This window comes from Opisthorchis viverrini (assembly GCF_000715545.1).
Source record: "Opisthorchis viverrini unplaced genomic scaffold opera_v5_318, whole genome shotgun sequence".
Taxonomy (NCBI): domain Eukaryota; kingdom Metazoa; phylum Platyhelminthes; class Trematoda; order Opisthorchiida; family Opisthorchiidae; genus Opisthorchis; species Opisthorchis viverrini.
The window spans coordinates 364,053-382,768 of NW_008751974.1; the positions used below are offsets into that span (position 1 = coordinate 364,053).

Below are 18,716 nucleotides of genomic sequence, written 5' to 3' on the forward strand. Positions count from 1 at the left end.
CGCCTTCAAATCCATCGACACAGCGTGATCCCGCTATCTTGGATCGCTTACTACGAGCTGTATGTGGCACGAATCGTGGAGGACGATTCATGGACTCTGAAGTAGCCTCCTTGGCACAAGGAATCCTTCCACATCTGATTCGAATAATCTACACCGAAGTTCTGGCAGTCAGTGCGGAGGCCGCTGGTGAAGGATATGGTTTACGAACCCCCTGGCAGGAGAATCCTACTGGAGGTACGACCAACCCGTACTTTCTAATGCTTAGTTACGCAGTGTACCTTTTGGACGTTCTTTTGGCTGCAACCTGACTGTAGTAAGTACCAAAGTAATTTATGGCAGTATCCGAAAGGTCCGTTGCACGGGGTTCGATAATTTTGCTTTTAAAGAGGACCTAACCTCTAATGAACTCTGTTCCGGCTCGTTTCATTCCCAATCTCTACTTATATCAGCCTAATTATGATGAAAAACAAAATGTCCTGTGTATTATGAAGCTAATCATCATTTGCTGTTCATTTTAGCTCCCTTTCTGAAAGCTTTTTGAAATGCTGCTTGAAAACTGTTTGAACTACTTGTTATCATTTTTTATCATTTTCCTCTTGCTCGCTCTGTACTTTCATGAGTTGCACGGCTGCAACTGACCACATCCTCATGAAGATAACAAACCAAAAGTCAATCAGTTGACCAATTTTTATGCTTTTGTGGCGGTCAACTTGTTTTTTGAGCTTTGCAACTGTTATATCTGCTGATTCGCCGGCCTGTGGTATCTGCTGCTGACTCGCTCCAGTGCCTAGTGTTGGAGAGAAAAAGGCTCACGGAAGGGAACACAATAGCTATATTCCAAAAAGTGGTTGCGAGAGCGCGATTGCGTGCGAGTGCGAAAAGTACAACGGCCTCAAGCTTTTTATTGGAAGGACACTGTCTGAACTTGGTTCAATGCTGACGCACGCGTCTGGCTTTAGTACGAGGCAGCGACGTGCTGCATATCGCGGGGGCGTTGTCTGACCTTGATCAACGCTGACTCGCGCTGTCTGGGTTTGACACAAGGCTGTGACTCGCTGCATATTGAGGAGGCGTTGTCTGTCTGGTCAACACCCAGCGGAGCTGAGAGTCTCCGTAGATTCCGGACATTCAGTGGTTGCTTTCAGGAAGCTGACCTTCCTGATAGCAACTGACTTGCAAACTTTTCACCATCGAGAAGAAATCAATGGGATGCAGTTGGGTGGGCAGTTCCTCTCTTCTCGCTTGTTCTTTTATTGCTCTGACACAGTCGGCTATTTACCAATCATCTGGTGTCTGATTGGCCTGGTCGCGATCTGTGATGCGCCGCGGTCTATCTTTCTTGGTTTCCATTAGTCCATTGTATACCATTCGTATTCATCCTTTCCTGTTTTGGTGGATCCGTTTTCATTCTGATTGGTCCATTCTTTTTCTAGATCCCCGCTTCTCTGCATAGTCCCCGTGATTTTGGCTCGTTTGACTCTCGGGTTTGATGGCCCTTATTGAAAGTTTTACGTTCTTGTTCGACTTTTTTCTCCCTCAGAACTGGGTGGTTCTGCTGTAGTTATATTGTTTTTATTCTTTCAATTCTTTATACGGCCCATAGTTTGATGTTTTTTTAAGAGTTTCAGTGAATTTTATCTGTCCTCAGAGGTTCGTAGACCGGGTCTAGCTCAATGCGCCTGTTTATTTCCCTATCAGTAAAGTTTCACACGTAGGTAAATCCGGGTTCTTTCCTTCATCATGTTTAACCTAGTATGCTTACATCGCTTCAGTTGAATCCCTGTCCTTCCCGATCTTCATGTGCAGGGAGTTACGAGGGTTAATCGGGTCTTCTAGTAGCAAGCAGATAGCTCCCTGTTCTTCCGCCCTGTTTGTACCAGAATTCTTACATTGAATTTTGTAAAAAAAACACCGGTCTTCTCCACCGTATCAAGTTTTTTTCTTTTGTTTCTACAGCACCGTTCGCAGTGTTGTGTTTGTATGTGTCTGTAGACCACACTTATAGCATGCTGTTATCGCATCTTTGCAGTCATTTCGGTAGTGCTTTTGATATATGGCAGTGTAGTTGTTTTGCACTTTTTTGAAGATTTCCAAATGAAGTTCCTCGGATAACGGGTCCGTTTGCGTTGTTCTTGGGTAGACCTCCGGTCGCGTTGTCCATTTATCATTCTATTGACCAGGAGATCTAAAAATGCCGGTTTGCTATTGCTTTATCCTATCGTAAACTTGATGTCATGGAAAACGCTGTTTGTTAGTTACTTTGTTCGCTGCAATGCATTTTTTGCTGATGACGTAATTCATTCATAATTAATGGTTGATGTCTCGTTAAGCATCCGGTCGATCAGTCGCTCCGTACCCTCCTCTCCAGTGTCTAGTCAGTAGGTTACTGCTTTCCTAGTAACTTGTATTATCTGTCCATCTTCCTAAACCTATACTGCTACTTGATGTGATTTTTCAGATGCAAATTCATGCGTATCGATCGAGAGGAGAACAAACGATACTTCTGATCCAATGGTCAAGGCAGAGTCAAGTGAATTGTCGATGACCACCAGTATGGAATCCAGGCACTCAGATGAAGAGGAGGAGGAGGATCTGGATGATTTGGGGGAATACGATGTTGAGACTGTGTTGAACGTACTGGAAGAGAAGCCTGGCGGATGGGCCACTGGTGCAGAATTAGATGCACTTCCCCCGGGAACTTCGATCGAAGAACTCAAGAGCGCTGCAATGGAGGTATGAATATGGCTTCTGTTTACCTCCCCTTCAGTCACCTTGTGCACGCGTCGCTCCTGACTAAGCACACCTCTTCTTGTCCTGGCACAGTTGATCTGCGTCATCTTCAGTAAAAGGGAGAATTATTTTTTCATGGTTCATCAGTACCGCTGTGTCTGGACTTGAATTCAAGACATCCGAAATTCGAGAAGAGCGCCGTACTACTACTAATATTATCATTTATTTTTAAAGAGCGTGGTCACAAACATATAAAGTGAATGCAAGCGACGAATGCGAAAGGGTAACAGGAAAATATGAGAGAAAAGAGAGAAACGTCTTATTCGAGTTCATGCCACCAAGAGTTCCAGTCAGATGAGATGAATCCCAACGTATGTAAAAATTTTGATATGGAAACACGCGTCTAAGGACCAACAACCGAAGAAAGGATAAACAATGTTGAATGCTCTTCAAAGCGCGGTAAGCGCTAGCACAACCAAGACTCGCACATCAGGCACAAAGTGTCCGAAGATGTTTGGACTTTCAGTGATGTGATTATTTTGTCCTGCTCTTCTCGCATGTTGAATGTCCGGAATTTGAGCCCGGATATTGGTTGTGGACTCTAATGGGAGCAAAACTCGAGTCCAGTAGTTCTCTTTTTCAATCTAAACTATCCGGAATAACCACCTGAGAACATACGGATGTCAAAACGAACACTATATATTTCGCAACCGGTCACTTGTGTTCAATAAGTCTTTTGTTACTTACCGATTCTGTTAATTCTGGCCGCCCAGTTACCGTACAGAAAGGTACTTTGGTGCTCAGTTTTTTTAGTCATCTTCACCATCATTGGCAGCAATATATCGGCAGTGAGTACTAGCTTTAAAGGGGCGAGATGGCTTAGTGGTTAGAGCGCGAATTTATTGACTGGAAGGTCCTTGGTTCGAACTCGATCTCTGCTTCTCGGCTTTCCCTGTCTAGGCTTGGGCAGCCTGGCAGTATTCCAGCCCTCGTGCCTCCTTCGAGTGGCACCGGGTAGCTAGGCTCCGAAGGGGTGCTGCAGCTGGACGTTAATTTTATTATTTATTACTTCTAAACTGCCTTGGTGCCAGATGGGCTAGTCAGTAATCAAAGCTGCTGTTCGTAACTGTGGGTTTGGATACCGCAGTGTTCTTTGGAGCGAAATTAGCTCTCGGTTATTTGGTGTTCTAGATGTATTCATTGGTACGGATCTTGAGAACGTTTCCTAATCGTTCAGCTGTAACACCCTTTTGGTGTGTAGCTGCCATGCCACAAGAAGGAAGCACGAGGGCTGGGATACTGCCAGGTTGCCCAAGGCTAGACAGCAGAAGTCGAGATGCCAATGTCGGATTTGAACCGCGGACGTTTGATAGATGAGATCTACGCAAAACCAAGTCCTTTCACGACTACTTGGTTTATTTCGGTGTACTAGCATCAGGATATTAAGGCATTCTTTTAGCAACTAACTCATGGACCCGTATCCTTTAGTTGCAGTCATTTGCTTGTGTTACCATGTCCAAATTCCGATGGATCATACGATCAGTTATCAGCAATCAGCTGATTACAGAACGTTTCACCTGTCCTTGAGTTGTTCAAATCATGGCCCTGCCTTCATATACTCCGTCCTGTCATACTTTGCCTCCTACTTGTTCTTTTCCAGGCCATTTCCCGTCTCGTACCAATGTGTCAGGCGGATTCGAATCTATGTGAACGCGACTTGGGCATCATTCATTTACTCAAAACAATCCAGACATACACCAATGTCCAGCAGGCTCGACTGAAACAAAGCCCCAGCTCGGTTAATCCGTTGTCTGCATCACTTCCCCGTTGTCCGGTTGCAGAAGTAGCTGCTTTGGTGCGACTCTCTTTTTATCCGGAGCATCGGACTGCGATATGTAGCCTGGGTATGTTTTTTCATCCTCTCACTTATTTACTCTGAATGCAGTTTTCAGCCATCATGTTATTTCGCAGTGACTATATGGGAATGAGTCAGTCCGACTCAAATGCAGCTCCACAGTATGGCCTCAGTGTCTTGGGGGACCAATGAACGTTTCCTGTTTTGGAGGCTATCTGTGGACTAGTTCTTCAAAGGATGTGTAATTAAAATTCACAATCCAGCAAACACCGTTTTACTCTCTCTCCCCCATGCATTTTCTCAGGGGGTTTTGAGCGCCCAATGCACTTTTCCAGCTAGAGAGAATGACAGCTTCTCAATGGGTAATCAAACTGCTTATGTCGACTTTACTGAATGAGATGACTCCAATGACTAATCATTGTGCTTCAGTTTTCTCGCTGGGTCTTGTGTCACTTCATTCTGCCTCAGGCATCAGCAATGGAATAATTGACGGTGGCACGTATAAGAACTGGATGTTTCGTCCATTGGCTAACGCGACGATTTATTTTAACTGTGCCACCTTGCTCAGAATAAGAAACCCAAAATTTCGGACACAACTCGGCATCTGGGCGTTCGAACTACCTAGTCTAAGTGTCGAAAAATTGAAAATATCCTGGTATTCGTAATCTCTGTCTCAGTTGAATCCAAGTGAGTTATCTCAGGCTCGATGACAGCTCAATGACGAGCAAGTAAAACTAGCATGGCTGGGTGGTATTAGTTGTGTCTGTATGGTTTTTCGGTCGCTACTGGCTGTGCGTGAAGTGCATTTTGTGTTCATCTGAGGATTCTCTCTTAAGCAAAAAAGCAGCTTGCCAGTAAGCTGATCGGAATTACGCGTTACGTTGTCTAAGTCATTCGTGTCAGCTATGGTACTAATCTGAAGTGACTTTACTCAGTCTTCAAACGGTGGTTTGCCTTCTGACTGATTGGTTTTCTCTGGGGCGTCTTTTTTTTGATGCGGCAGACTGTTCACCTTGCGACCCTGTTCATTTGAGGTCATTTCCCCCACTGTTTGTTTTATCTTGGCTTCCAGCTTAGCACCAACCTTGGATTTTCACCTTCCCATCACACCTCAAGTGGTTTGGTCTACTTCGGGTCAACTAGCATTTTCAAACGCTTGCACTAGCACGTGCTGTTCAGTTTTCTCGAGTTTTCTGCTTGTGTAACCAGTATGCATAAGCTGTGGTTTCCTTTCGAAGCAATGATTATTCACTGTGTGGCGACCTGCTGCGAAGCAGGAGGCTGTAATAAACCGTCAATCAAGGCGCATCATAACTCAAGGAAACGATGTCTGTCATAAGAACTGCATTAGGTGGTCAAATTATTCTCTATTGCCGGTTCGGTCAGATTATTTTCAAATAGAACATTCCAGATAGAGATACGTTGATTGGATTCCACCCTTCCTGAGCCTTAATCTTCATCCATTGGTTTAGAGCGGCGCTTTTCGTTCTACAGGTTTTATGTAAAATGAATTGCTGCGTGATTGAAAGTCGCTGATCTACCATATTTCTATTTGGTCCACAGGTGGTGTGCATGCGCTGATCGCGCTGTTACGCGCAGAGCAATCTGCGTCGACGGAACTGAATGACGCTGGTTGCGTGCACAGCTGCTCACCAAACGGCAAGCCCTCACATGACAGCCAGGCTTCGCTCGAGCATCATTATCACGAGACCAGTCTAGCCTTGCGTCGTTACATTTGTATGGCCCTGACCAATTTGACCTTCGGAGTTGCTGAGAATAAAGCGCTGATTTGTAGGCGGGTGGCCAACTTAGAAGCATTACTGGCTCAGCTGGAATCGGGGAATGAAGAGTTGAAACAGGTACGTCAATAGTCCCACTTCACACAACGCACACTGACAAGACCAGCAAAAAAACAGTCGTTTTTAAACGAAATGATTATTCACTGTGTGGCGACCTGCTGCGAAGCAGGGAGCTGTAATAAACCGTCAATCAAGGCGCATCATAACTCAAGGAAACGATGTCTGTCATAAGAACTGCATTAGGTGGTCAAATTATTCTCTATTGCCGGTTCGGTCAGATTATTTTCAAATAGAACATTCCAGATAGAGATACGTTGATTGGATTCCACCCTTCCTGAGCCTTAATCTTCATCCATTGGTTTAGAGCGGCGCTTTTCGTTCTACAGGTTTTATGTAAAATGAATTGCTGCGTGATTGAAAGTCGCTGATCTACCATATTTCTATTTGGTCCACAGGTGGTGTGCATGCGCTGATCGCGCTGTTACGCGCAGAGCAATCTGCGTCGACGGAACTGAATGACGCTGGTTGCGTGCACAGCTGTTCACCAAACGACAAGCCCTCACATGACAGCCAGGCTTCGCTCGAGCATCATTATCACGAGACCAGTCTAGCCTTGCGTCGTTACATTTGTATGGCCCTGACCAATTTGACCTTCGGAGTTGCTGAGAATAAAGCGCTGATTTGTAGGCGGGTGGCCAACTTAGAAGCATTACTGGCTCAGCTGGAATCGGGGAATGAAGAGTTGAAACAGGTACGTCAATAGTCCCACTTCACACAACGCACACTGACAAGACCAGCAAAAAAACAGTCGTTTTTAAACGAGGACGTTGATAAATAAATTTGGGTATATTATAAAATATAATAGTCGACCAACTGTAACACAATTTTGGTGCCTAGCTGCCATGCCACCCGAAGGAAGCTTGAGGGCTGGGATACTGCCAGGTTGCCTAGGCCTAGACAACGACAGTGTGACCACCAACTCAACGCAAAAATAAAACAAGGTGTTCTCTTTCTTTCCGATATGAGCAAGCAGACATGGGACTGACTGGCAGACAATATCACTTCACTGGAATAGTCACTGGACCCACTAAGACTGCTTGGATGACCGATGAGTGAGAACAATAAAGTGGTCTTGTCCAATGATCGAACACAATTCCCTAATTTGGGTTCCATCTGAAGTCGATAAAAGTGAGTTGAGGATGCTATGTTTAGAAATACTGAACTGTGGCTGTCCCAGGCACCTGAGGAGACGCAGAATAATTGTGTGACCATGACACAACATTAAAAACGAATTTAAAAAAAATAAAGAAATGGTTTCACCGGAACCGAACGATATTACCAGATTTTTCAAGCGTAGGCCTGAGTTCCAAACCACATTACAAATGAAGCGATTGCTTACGAATTCCTTCCGGACTATTGAGCGCACATTTTCTTCTGTTTCTTTTTCCGTTCAGGTTTCAGCCAGCGTTTTGCGTAATTTATGTTGGCGCACAGATTCCCGTAGCAAATTAGCACTTCGTAGGGTGAACGCACCCCGTCGACTCACGCTAGCAGCGATGAACGCCCAGCGAGACAGCACACTGCGTACCACTTTGAGCGCCTTGTGGAATTTGAGTGCCCATTGCTCTCATAACAAGCGAGCCGTATGCAGGTAAGTGTTCCACGGGAATACACTGATTTTCTCATCAGTGACCTGCCTACTCTTTTTCGACATCGACGCTTTGTCTCAGTTACTAATTTCGGTATCTGCGTTAGAGCGCGACGACCGATATTCTGGCCAATCATGAGCACTGTTGATTTGTCAACTCCCTCTTTCCCCACACACGTAAAACCGTATTATCAAGCCAAATGGAGCGTGTGTGATCAAATCCGCTGATTTTTGTTTGCCATTTCCTATTATATTTTACCACCCGTCTGTGTACGACGTAGCTTCTTTTCGTTTTGTTGGCTTGTGCTAATACCATTTCAGCTGTTGTTCATGGTGATTCTGACTGTTTCAGGGTGTCCATTTTTTCACATGAGCGCTGTGCGCTCATCTCCCCTGCACATGAAGTTGGGACATTAAGGGGGGGAACACTGTTATACCATCTTCAAGGTAGTAGCTCCCCTTGGTAAAAATTACTGCCCACAACCACGAATGAGATTCTTGGATCGAATTCCCACCACACTTATTAGTTCAAATCACCAGTGATGTTGGGATATCTTTAATACCGCTGCCTATTTACTTCCGTCACTTTCTTCGATAATAACGATTGCTTCCCGGACAACCTCCCTGAACCAACTGCTTCCAGTAAAAATCGGTTAACACGAACTATTACTGTGCGGTGGATTAGCTAAAAATCCAAAAGTAGCTCTTCGAGAGCAGCTCTCTGAGAAAGATCGGTCTCCATCAAACCCTCCCCTCTGGGTACGCTATGTTCATGGATATGCCCTGAGTTTCGCGGCTTTTGGTCAGTTTACTGTGTCTTTCTATGCTCCTGCTTTTTCCGGTTTCTTTTTCATCCCTATCCCCGGTGACGTTTGCTTTTCTCAAGCGAGAGTTTTCTATTTAGTCGACCCAGTATCGGATGTGGTTGAGTGCGTCAACCACACAGACGCACGCATCCATTGTGTGATTGCTTTCCAACTGGAGCTTTAGCTGGCGGTTATTAACGGATTTTCCATTCATTGACCTATGTTCGTAAGCAACATCTACCGTGGGGTAACGCCAGCCTGACGCGCTGGCATGCGTATTACTCATCGGTGCACCCGGCACCGGTAGACCAGAGCTTGGATTTAAGGACATCGAGTGGCCTATCAGTAGTGCCTTGTAACTCACATTCAGACAAGATGTAGCGCCACTGATCTTTCGATCACAGCATCCGTATCACATGGTCGTATGTGTTGACTGGCTTCCCGATTAAAGAATATTGTCTGGACAATTAATGAGACTTAGTCACGCACTGGCTCATATTATTTGTTTGTTGTTGTTCAGCTCTATGTATGTTCAACCTTCATCACATCCATGACAAAAACCTCATTAGCTGAAAGCAGAAAGCCCCTAGCATAGGTGCAGACTAGTCTAGCTCTGAGAGCCGAAATGTCCGATTCCAGAGACAGTGCTTTTCGATGTTGGTGAATTTTCAATCGACAGACAACCACGTGACGTTAGTTAGACCTATGCTAAAAAGCTTTTATGTCTTTCAGAATCGTCAGCGGTAAGTCCCCTATGGGATCCGAACAGGGTTGGAACAGTATAACTTGATGTTTTGTTTAGGTTAATGTTGGTAGATGCACTGCTGGCACCGACCGCCAGCCTGCCCTGAGTGGAAGCTGTTGGCCTGGAGAGGCCACAGTAACGCACGTCCACGACGTATTGTGAAAAAACCCCACCCTCACAAGAAGGGGCAAACTGTATCTTTGTCCTCTTCGGTTTCTCTTCGAGGGAGGGCTGTACACTTGAACCGTTGACCATTTTTGGTGCATTCTGTACAGCACGAACTTAGCAGGTGTTCTAGGGATGGATGTACAGGTTTATTTCCCGGAACGGATCCTGACTTTTTAGCATTGGTGAACTGAATCACGATGGTTTTTCCATTTGGGCTGAACTACGATAGGGTGCTTTACACTGACGTCTCCCATACTGACTAGTTCTGAAGCCGGCACAGTAGTCGATAAACCACATACGGTTGTGTCAGTCTCAGTTATGTCCAAAACCCAGAGATTAAACTCCCACCCCTGTTTCATTCAAGCTGTTCCGCTCTCAGTGGCTTCGTTGAAACTGTTTATTCGTGGATTTCCACTTCACCCGTGATATACCTCCTTTTACTTGTACACAAACTTACACTCATGACCCACTTTCTTTTGTCCATTATTTTGAAAGTTTTAATTACACATTTCCAAATGGTTTCACATTACAGACTTCCGGCTGTTGACACTTGCAAAACGATTTCCATATGTGGAAATCGCCTGGGCAGCCCCATTCTGCCACCCCTACCTACTGACCAGAACGCCAATCTGCTAATTGACACCATGGGCGGTCCAAATTCAATTTTAGCGTTAGCTCTTCAGGCACTGCTTGCCTACAGAAATTTCCTGGCGAGGAGGCAAATCCATTGAAATGTAGCTGTTTTCACGAAAATCCTGGTCGGGGGGACAGAGCACTCATAACCATACAGGAAGCAATTATGGTGCCTGAATTGCCTGATTCATTTCTCCGCTTTCAATTAGAATTCAGACATTTCGGTTGCGTAGTGGTGCGCAACTTCCGTACATTGAATAAATATCGCATGGAAATTAGGTTTGTTTTCTTCCAAAATGTCTGCCGCCTGGGCCAGATGGGACGGTGGAGTTCAGAAAGTGACCATGGTTCTCATACGGTTCCGTCTCCAACAATTTCGTGCTTTCGCGAAAAGGACTGTACCTTTTTTTGGTGCTTGCATGCTGCTGTTTGCTTACCATGGCCACTTGGGCTTAAACCATTTAAGTAATGGGTCTCGCCAGTTCATCCACAGTACTCATGATTCACTTCATGTGCTCTCCTCTTGTCACTCCATCACACCGCTGTTGAATCATCCAACACGTTGGCACTCAATATCCATCTCGCGTATCCTTCAGTTATGGTCCGTCGTAACGAACACGAGAATCAGTCATTCGAAGGTCACTATCAAGTCGTTGGGTACGGGTTCGACGAAATCTGTTCGGAGAAGAAAAGGGGAATAGACTCAGATTAATAGTACACTCTCCGACTGATCTCCGTATCCGCTTGCGACATAGTGCAAAGCTAACTCAGTGGCCTTGTGGATATGCTTATAATAGCCAGGCCTGACAAATCGACTGCTGCTTATTTGCTGTGATTTTCATGTCTTATGCTGACTGCTCTGAAACTCGACTTCACTTGCATGGATGAATCACACACACACAGGCATGCTTGAACCTACATGGATCAGGTTCGCCAGGGCGACGTGAGTCCCTGTCCCGTAGCCTAAATACAGACATTGTGTGTGATCAAAGTTGATGATGTTCTGCTCAGTTTCATTCAGAATGTTTGGGTGACCGATAGTTCGAGGCAATGTAAAATTACCGACACCCATTAGAATACAAAGCACAGTTCCGTGTTTTTCGCAGATTAACTTGTGAGACACATGTGACCGCTTTCATCGCATATACCCCACTAACATACTCAGGATGAGGCAACAAGACAAAGTTCCACAAGGAAGTTAACACACTTTTTCGTCAGTTGCGAAAAACACTAGCCTGCTCTTCCTGGGTGACTTCACTTCACCACCCGGTCGAGAGCTTTTCGGTGACCGGGCGTTCTCGAACACCGTGCTGTCGAGACTATGCACCAACGGTGACCGGCTACTCCGATCGAAGACAAACTTGCAGGTTCGCATACAAGACAGAAACTCAAGCCATAGCTAACCACAGAGCGTTGTATAGGTTTAGTCTGGGTTCAGCTTATTAGTAATACAGGCCTGACATTCGCCTAGGTTGTTCCTTTTTGGATCCGAAAGTCACGTGCCTCGACTCTGTGGACATTCCGGAGTGGTATGCTGGGTGCGAGAAATCACTTTATGCGACCAATGTTATGCAGACCAAACCATTCGATGTTCAGCTTGGCCAAACCCGAATCTTGTGGTTTTTGCTTGCCGCAAACAGACGTGTATCTTTATAATAGTTTCCTCACCAACCGTAAATGTTTGGTGAGACTAGATAGTTCATCTGAATTATCCTTGCGGCAGCTTCCTGTTGTTTTAACCTTCTGTGGAAACCTTAAATACCTCTTAGGTTGTGCTCCTCCTGCGCACTTCGTCCACGCGTAATTTTTCCTTTCCTTTCGCTTCTTTCCCATTAGCGTGGACGGAGTTTTCTCCTTTCTTTTGGGCACAATGCATTGCAACGATCTGAGCAATCGTTTGGTTGTTGTTGAGAACAGTGGTGGCATTCTGCGTAACGTATCTGCTGTGGTTGCCGGACGGGATGATTATCGGTGAGTCGTTGGGTCTGTTCATAGCCCACACCTTTATTTTTAGACTCGCGGTTGCTTTGGATGAAACTAGTGGATCTTGTTCTAGCAGACCGTCAGGTCACTTATCTTCAAATTTGTGGTTGACTTCAAGATTAGATCTCCCTCGAATTTGGGCTATGCAACATTGTTACTGAAATTTGTGTTCTCATTTTAATCCCTTTACCGTGGGTAGCTTACGTTTTTCATCAGTTTTTTTTACCGTATTAGTATTCAAGCCGAACTGATCGCACCTATTGAAACCGTTAACGACATCGTTTGATGGATGTGATGGTTTTTTTATCCTGACAAGCGGTCCAATCGATCGTCACAACCAGGACAGTTACTGGGTTGTATCGATGATGTGTCGGGCATACTAATCACATCACTCAAGTGAGAACACGTTCACCCGTTCAGATGTGAGAATTCAGATGCGTCCAACATGCGCTGGTGGAATAGTGGTAACACGTTCGCTTCGCATGCCAGGTGTCCGGAGTTCGACCCCCGGCACGGCCATTGGCTATGCACTGCTGATGAGCTCTAACAAGAGCGAAACTCGAGTCCAGTGCTCCCCCCCTTTGGTGTGGATTCGCATGAATAATTGCGCCAGGACAGGAGGACGACTGTTCAAAACGAGAGTGATGTGAAACTGGCATCGTTTGAATTTAGTACGCCTACTAGAACTGAGTTCAAAAACTCAATGTTTCTCAAACACCATTGGAAAGTAAAGTACCACGTCACATAACGGTTGTCGGTGCATCGCATGCGATCAGGAAAGGGCATAGTCACGTTCGATTTGGTAATACAGCAAAGTGCCAACGAAAGCAAGCACCTTTTTAATTCACTCGTGTATGTGTTTAAACCACTGCCGACTCGGGGTGCCGTTGCGTGTTAATAAACACTGTTCTGATGTGCATCCGCATATCGGGTGGGGCACAGGATGTTTCAGTATTTATTTGCGAAAATATCCGATGAAATTTCTGTCGTTTTTTGGTGTATTTATCACGGAAAGATTGTTCAGAATACGTGATCAGTTCACTATAGTTTTATTTCTCTTTGACACTGCAATTTCCAAACAATCGGCCAGTTACTCAATTAACATCACTTTAGTGGAAACTTCATATCTTCACAACAGAATCTCTAGAAACCCTCGGTACTCCGCCCCGTGCAGAACAATGACAGCATAGTATACTGAATATGAGGAACTCCATCAAGTCCCCCGTCTGAGAAATTTCACCATTTGTATGGGTTCAAAAGTGAAACTTCAACCAAATTTCTGTTCGAGTTCCTCTGCTTTCGAGGATTGTGCTCATCTGATGAGTCCCGAATTTGGCGATACTAACAGGAAACTGTTTACAGATTTACAGAGTTTTTGCATATCACGCATATTTGGCATGGGTAGGTACTGTTGTCCCAAAACATGGCATTGTTCAGCTGCAGAGTTAATGGTTGGTACGAGAATCGAGTAACGTCTTGTCCACCACAAGGCGGGTTACTGCAGAAAAATGTGCTTCCAGCATGAAACATCACAGTGAAGACTGTCGACCATTATTCACCAGTGAATTTCAGTGGGTACGGTCGACAACAGGGGTCTGTCGGGTTCATTGGACGCAGTCTTAATAAGAGATATCTTCTAGACTCGAAGCTGAAAGACTAGTCACGATCGTTCGGAAGCGATCACCGTGGGTGAGTAGAGGCTCTAGTGGATGTCTATCAGATCAGCAGATAAACACGGATAACCCTGCAACACTTTCGTTCACGTTCAATTTTTGGAAGAAATGCTTAATTTTGGTTTCAAGTAGAACATAAGATTGACGGAAACCCGGGGACTGCGCCTACCTGATGAGCTCCAAGTAGGGCGAAACCGGTCGTAGTCTGTCGATGGATTTTCAGCAACCTTATGAGTAGTACATTACAAAGATATACATATATCGCGATATTTCAAATATCGTAGCGACTGAAACATGAGGCGGCCTGGTGCAATACATTCAGTTGCCTGAAAACATCATAAAACGAGAGATTCAGCTGGGTTCCAGGTGAGTCTCTCGAAAGAACCAAATTAGTTTGCAAATGAGTGTCTATTCGCTAAATGCTTAAGTTCGCCACGCTTGGGTTGATGTAGTTACGTACTTATTTGTGGTATTTCAGCCAGGACTATCGACTTCGTTCCGTAAATGTTAGATCTTAACTGAACCGACCAAAAGCGATCACTGTGAGGGGTTTGTTGTAAAGGACTATACTGTGGTTGGCTCCATCACGTCATTAAAGGTGACCGGTTACGCACATTTTCGCTTTATAGGGTGGTTTGAGAATACTCTGTCGGCTAACACTAGGTGGCACACTGGGAGGTACCCATATGATATGCGTAGTCACAATGTCGCCTTAACTGCGGAATGAAAGGAGGCATCGTCTCTATGTAACATGCTATTCATAGGTTTGCTGAAATCTTCGGCAGCCCACGACCGGGTGTTCCCTCCTTGGAGCTGATCAGGTAGGCACAGTTCTCGAGCTTCTGTAAACCTTCCGTCCTGCTTGGATCCAAATTGGATGGAATTCGCTTAGTGCTCTCATTTGCACAGCAGTTTGAAACAACATAAACGAGGAGTTCAGCTGGATTCAGTAGAGTCTTTCTTTGAAGCCAAATTAGTGTGCAATTGAGTAATTGGCGAATTCTGTTCAGTTCGGGTTCGAGTGGAACATAAGTTTGCCAGAAACTCCGGTACTTCGCTTACCGGATGACCCCATGTAATGTCGAGGGACCTTGTGACCAATGCGTTACATCTAGGCAGTACAAACTGAAGCATGAAAAGCATCATAGGCGAAAGATTCACGTGGATTCTTCCGAGTCTCCTGTTAAGACCAAATTCATGTGAAAATTAGAGCATCTGGCGAAAGGTATCTTTTCCCTGAACAGTGTCAGAAACCGCTTGAGGAACTCATCACTTTACCTAAAGGATTGCTTACGGAAATTCACCCTCCCTGGTGGTCTTTATTTTTTTCTCAACCTATCTGTTGACCGAAGGAACATCAGAAGTTAATACTTAAGGCATTTTTCGATCCAATAACCATAACCCTTAAGCTGGGTTATTACAAAACAGCCAGATTCGATACCCCAATAAAGTAGCCATTGATAAGCATCGCAACTGCTCGTTCATGTCATTTATACACTTGCAACAATCCGCCTTGGCCACTTTCGCTTCCAGGATTTTGCTGCATCAGAACAATTGTTACCCCATCTTGATAGAACTGCTCCGTCATTCACCTAGCCTCACCGTGGTGGTTAATGTATGCGGGACCTTGTGGAATCTGACCGCCTCTCCTCGCTGCCCGACGGATGATTTAGTCCTCTTGTGCCGCCTTGGAGTTGTTGATCTCTTACACCAGCTGGCACGCTCATCGCATGAACTCATCCGGAATAGTTCGACCGCCGTATTGCGTAATCTGATGCAGCCACCTCGACAAACCCAGCAGTTGCCGACTGGAATGGGTCCTACATCACGAGAAACCTCAAATTTCGAGCATAACTACGGCAATGGTTTTGCTCAAAGTGACACGGACCCCAGTTCCTCATCAGTTGATAGTAGGGACGATGTTGGGGATGAGGACGATTCTTCTTGTAGCACTGATCAGTCCTGTCGAAGGCGTCTGAACTCGCGAGCTAGACTTCGGTTTGGTTTGCTCTCTGTTGTACTTGAAGCTGATGATGCTGACGAAGAGGCTGCCGAGGAGACGGATGATGGTGATGACGAAGAGGAAGATACCTATGAAGACGAAGGGTCCATCTACCCAGACCAAGAAGCTATGGTCACTGACGACTCTGACATTAGTTCTCGAAGAATAGTTCCCGTCTCCATAGGAAACGTTGATCCACAGCAGCTCGTAAACCAGGCAGTTACTGATGGATGTACCTGGCAGCAGTCGGATACAGACGAGGAACAAGCGTGTGTGTACGCAGAAGAAGGTACGCCTTACCCTCCGGATTCAACGACCGCATCCTCCTTAGAATTACATCAGCGACCAAACAAGACCCGCCGAGGTCCTTCCGAAGAGTTTTACCTTGATGACTCAGACTACTACGCTTCCGGTCAACAGCCGATTGAACTTACATCATATACTTCCAGTGACGGTTTGCTTCATGTCTATGCGAGTGAGGGCTCTCCATCCCAGTTGATGAGCGTCAGTCCAAGTGTGGTCAGTGTGAGCCCACCGTCGGAACCACACAAGTCATCTGATGTGTTTAACACCCGGGCCACCTCACAAAGACCGTCAGACGTGAGTGATGAGGGTCCTCAGTTGCCTTCTCCGCCACCTGACGTGTCCGGTCTCGTCTCACCCTTGCTTACAATGCAGCTGAACGATTTCGACCCCGATGTAAATGGCTTCACACTTCCCCCTCCTCCTCTTCAGACTGTGCAGGAAAGACAGATTCCCTCCGTGTCAACTGCTGAATCTTCGGCCATTAGTCCGATCCCGACGCCACTCATATTTTCTCGAGGCACATCATCTTATATATCCTCTGCAGATTTGGGAGACTTACCTGTCGGTGTACAGTCTTCACCTCAAAGTGAATACTCTGAACAGCCGCTTATGCACGAGTCGGATTTCACTGACGAGGTTGACACTAACCCAGATAGTAGAGACGCAATCAGTCGTCATGAGTCTGGAATTGATGAGGATGCTGACGAAGATCACGAAGAGCGATTAGCACCACTGACATTCAGCAATGGGGATGGAGTTGAGGAGGGGAACGAAGGTGAGGAAGTTCGCTTGGCTTTCGCCGAAGAAGGTACTCCGCAAGATACGAGGTCCTCGTCGGTTAGCGAGTCACTTCTTGCTTTTCCGAGCCGCGATTGTGAACGGGCTTCTAGACCACCACTGCACTGTGCGATGTACGGTTGGCCTGACCGAAACAGTCATACTGTACCCGATACATCGGGTCATCTGGTGGACGACCCCGATGATGAAGACGAACAAGGTCAGTCCCATATTCTCCAGCAGTGCATCGCATCAGCAATGCCGGGGAACCCCTCCTTCACTCTTCGAGCAGACATTCCATCTGGACTAAAGTTTTCGTCTGACCACTCAACCCAAATAGCCTTGTTTCCTCAGGCAGATGACACCGTTCAGTCTTTTGCAGTGGAGGATACACCTTTCGGAACCTCAACTAAAACTAGCTCTGCTAGTGATTTATTTGCACTTGATGGAAAGGCAGATCACTTACCGGATCCGTCGCCAGTTTCTTTACATCAGAATCATGATCCTGACACCCCCTCGAAAGTAAACAAACATCTTCCACATTCCGAGCCTTGCAGCAGCCCTGGAAGTGCTGGTAGGATCGGTTCTTCAAGCTCCATCAATGGGGACACATCCTCTGACCTACTGTCCGAGGTCATCCAATCCGCAATGCCCAAAGCTGCCCAGTCAGGACTCAGTGATTGTTGTCCAGTTCCATCTGACGGTGACTGCCTACAGCTATATGCTGTGGAAAGTATCCCTGGGGAAGATGACCTCTCGGAATCTTCATCGATGCAACACATGAACAGCAGTGGTCTAAATTCATTATCCACCCAACCGTCGCTTCACTGTTCCTCCACAACCAGTCCGGCAATGGATGTAGTCGCCGCAGTTAGTGGAATGGGTTCCTCCGACACTGGCTTGTCGGCCCCGCCCGCTCCTCCACGCCGTACCACTTCTGTCTTGTCATCTCAAAAAGATCCTTTTGCTCCAACCAGTCCGGTTGGCACCCGTCCACAAGCGACCGTCGCTCCAATGCCCCAAGTCCAGCAATGTCCACCTATCACGACGGAACCTGCAGGTGAGTACTATTTGGAGGAACATGATTACTTTCTTTATTTTCATTAGTGATTGTGTTTTGTTCTGTACCTAGGTACGTTTTCATCGCTCCACTCACACATTGACAACGGAGCTGCTTGCTTTCCAATTTTAACCGCCCGACTCAAAACTTCTGAAGTGGTCTGGTCTTGCGTGTGGATTAAGCAGTGTTTTCTCAGAGTTATCAGCTAGCCTTAACTGAGTTGTTTGGTGGTCTGACTTCAACTTGCTTTGCACTAGGCTCTCTTAGATCTAGTACGAAACACTTTTCATTCGGGAGGACATACTGAGCTGAACTGTTTCCTTGTGGTTCGGGGTACACCATTCTGTGTAACCTCACATGTACTTAGCAAGCAGTTCGCTATAGTCGTCAAAAACAGACCGACCGAGATTGATTGCTGCTGCAGAAAAGTATTTCGTAGAAATTTGTCCAGCGACGTTTTTCTCCCTCTAAGATTGGATAAAAAGTAAACTTCATATTGATGTGTGTCCTGATTACCGATTGACAACCTCG

General features: G+C 45.9%; 3 protein-coding genes across 3 annotated transcripts in view; 1 reads left to right on the top strand and 2 right to left on the bottom strand.

The window, feature by feature from the left end:
• The window catches only part of T265_09919 (hypothetical protein), a gene marked incomplete at both ends in the record, with an annotated part of 58,711 nt that overhangs the window by 27,888 nt on the left and 12,107 nt on the right, over positions 1-18,716 (top strand). The window contains 9 exons of the mRNA XM_009176135.1: positions 24-234; positions 2,459-2,733; positions 4,391-4,634; positions 6,149-6,444; positions 6,806-7,135; positions 7,839-8,035; positions 12,221-12,355; positions 15,574-18,185; positions 18,233-18,257. Of these exons, the coding sequence (XP_009174399.1) occupies positions 24-234; positions 2,459-2,733; positions 4,391-4,634; positions 6,149-6,444; positions 6,806-7,135; positions 7,839-8,035; positions 12,221-12,355; positions 15,574-18,185; positions 18,233-18,257 (4,325 nt within the window). The remainder of the gene's footprint in view (positions 1-23; positions 235-2,458; positions 2,734-4,390; positions 4,635-6,148; positions 6,445-6,805; positions 7,136-7,838; positions 8,036-12,220; positions 12,356-15,573; positions 18,186-18,232; positions 18,258-18,716) is intronic.
• T265_09920 (hypothetical protein) lies at positions 8,933-9,169 on the bottom strand (the record flags this gene model as incomplete). The annotated part of the gene is made up of 1 exon (XM_009176136.1): positions 8,933-9,169. The coding sequence occupies one exon, from the start codon at positions 9,167-9,169 to the stop codon at positions 8,933-8,935; it is 237 nt and encodes a 78-aa protein (XP_009174400.1).
• T265_09921 (hypothetical protein) lies at positions 9,542-9,838 on the bottom strand (the record flags this gene model as incomplete). Its single annotated transcript, XM_009176137.1, has 1 exon — positions 9,542-9,838. One exon carries the CDS (start codon positions 9,836-9,838, stop codon positions 9,542-9,544), a length of 297 nt encoding a protein of 98 aa, XP_009174401.1.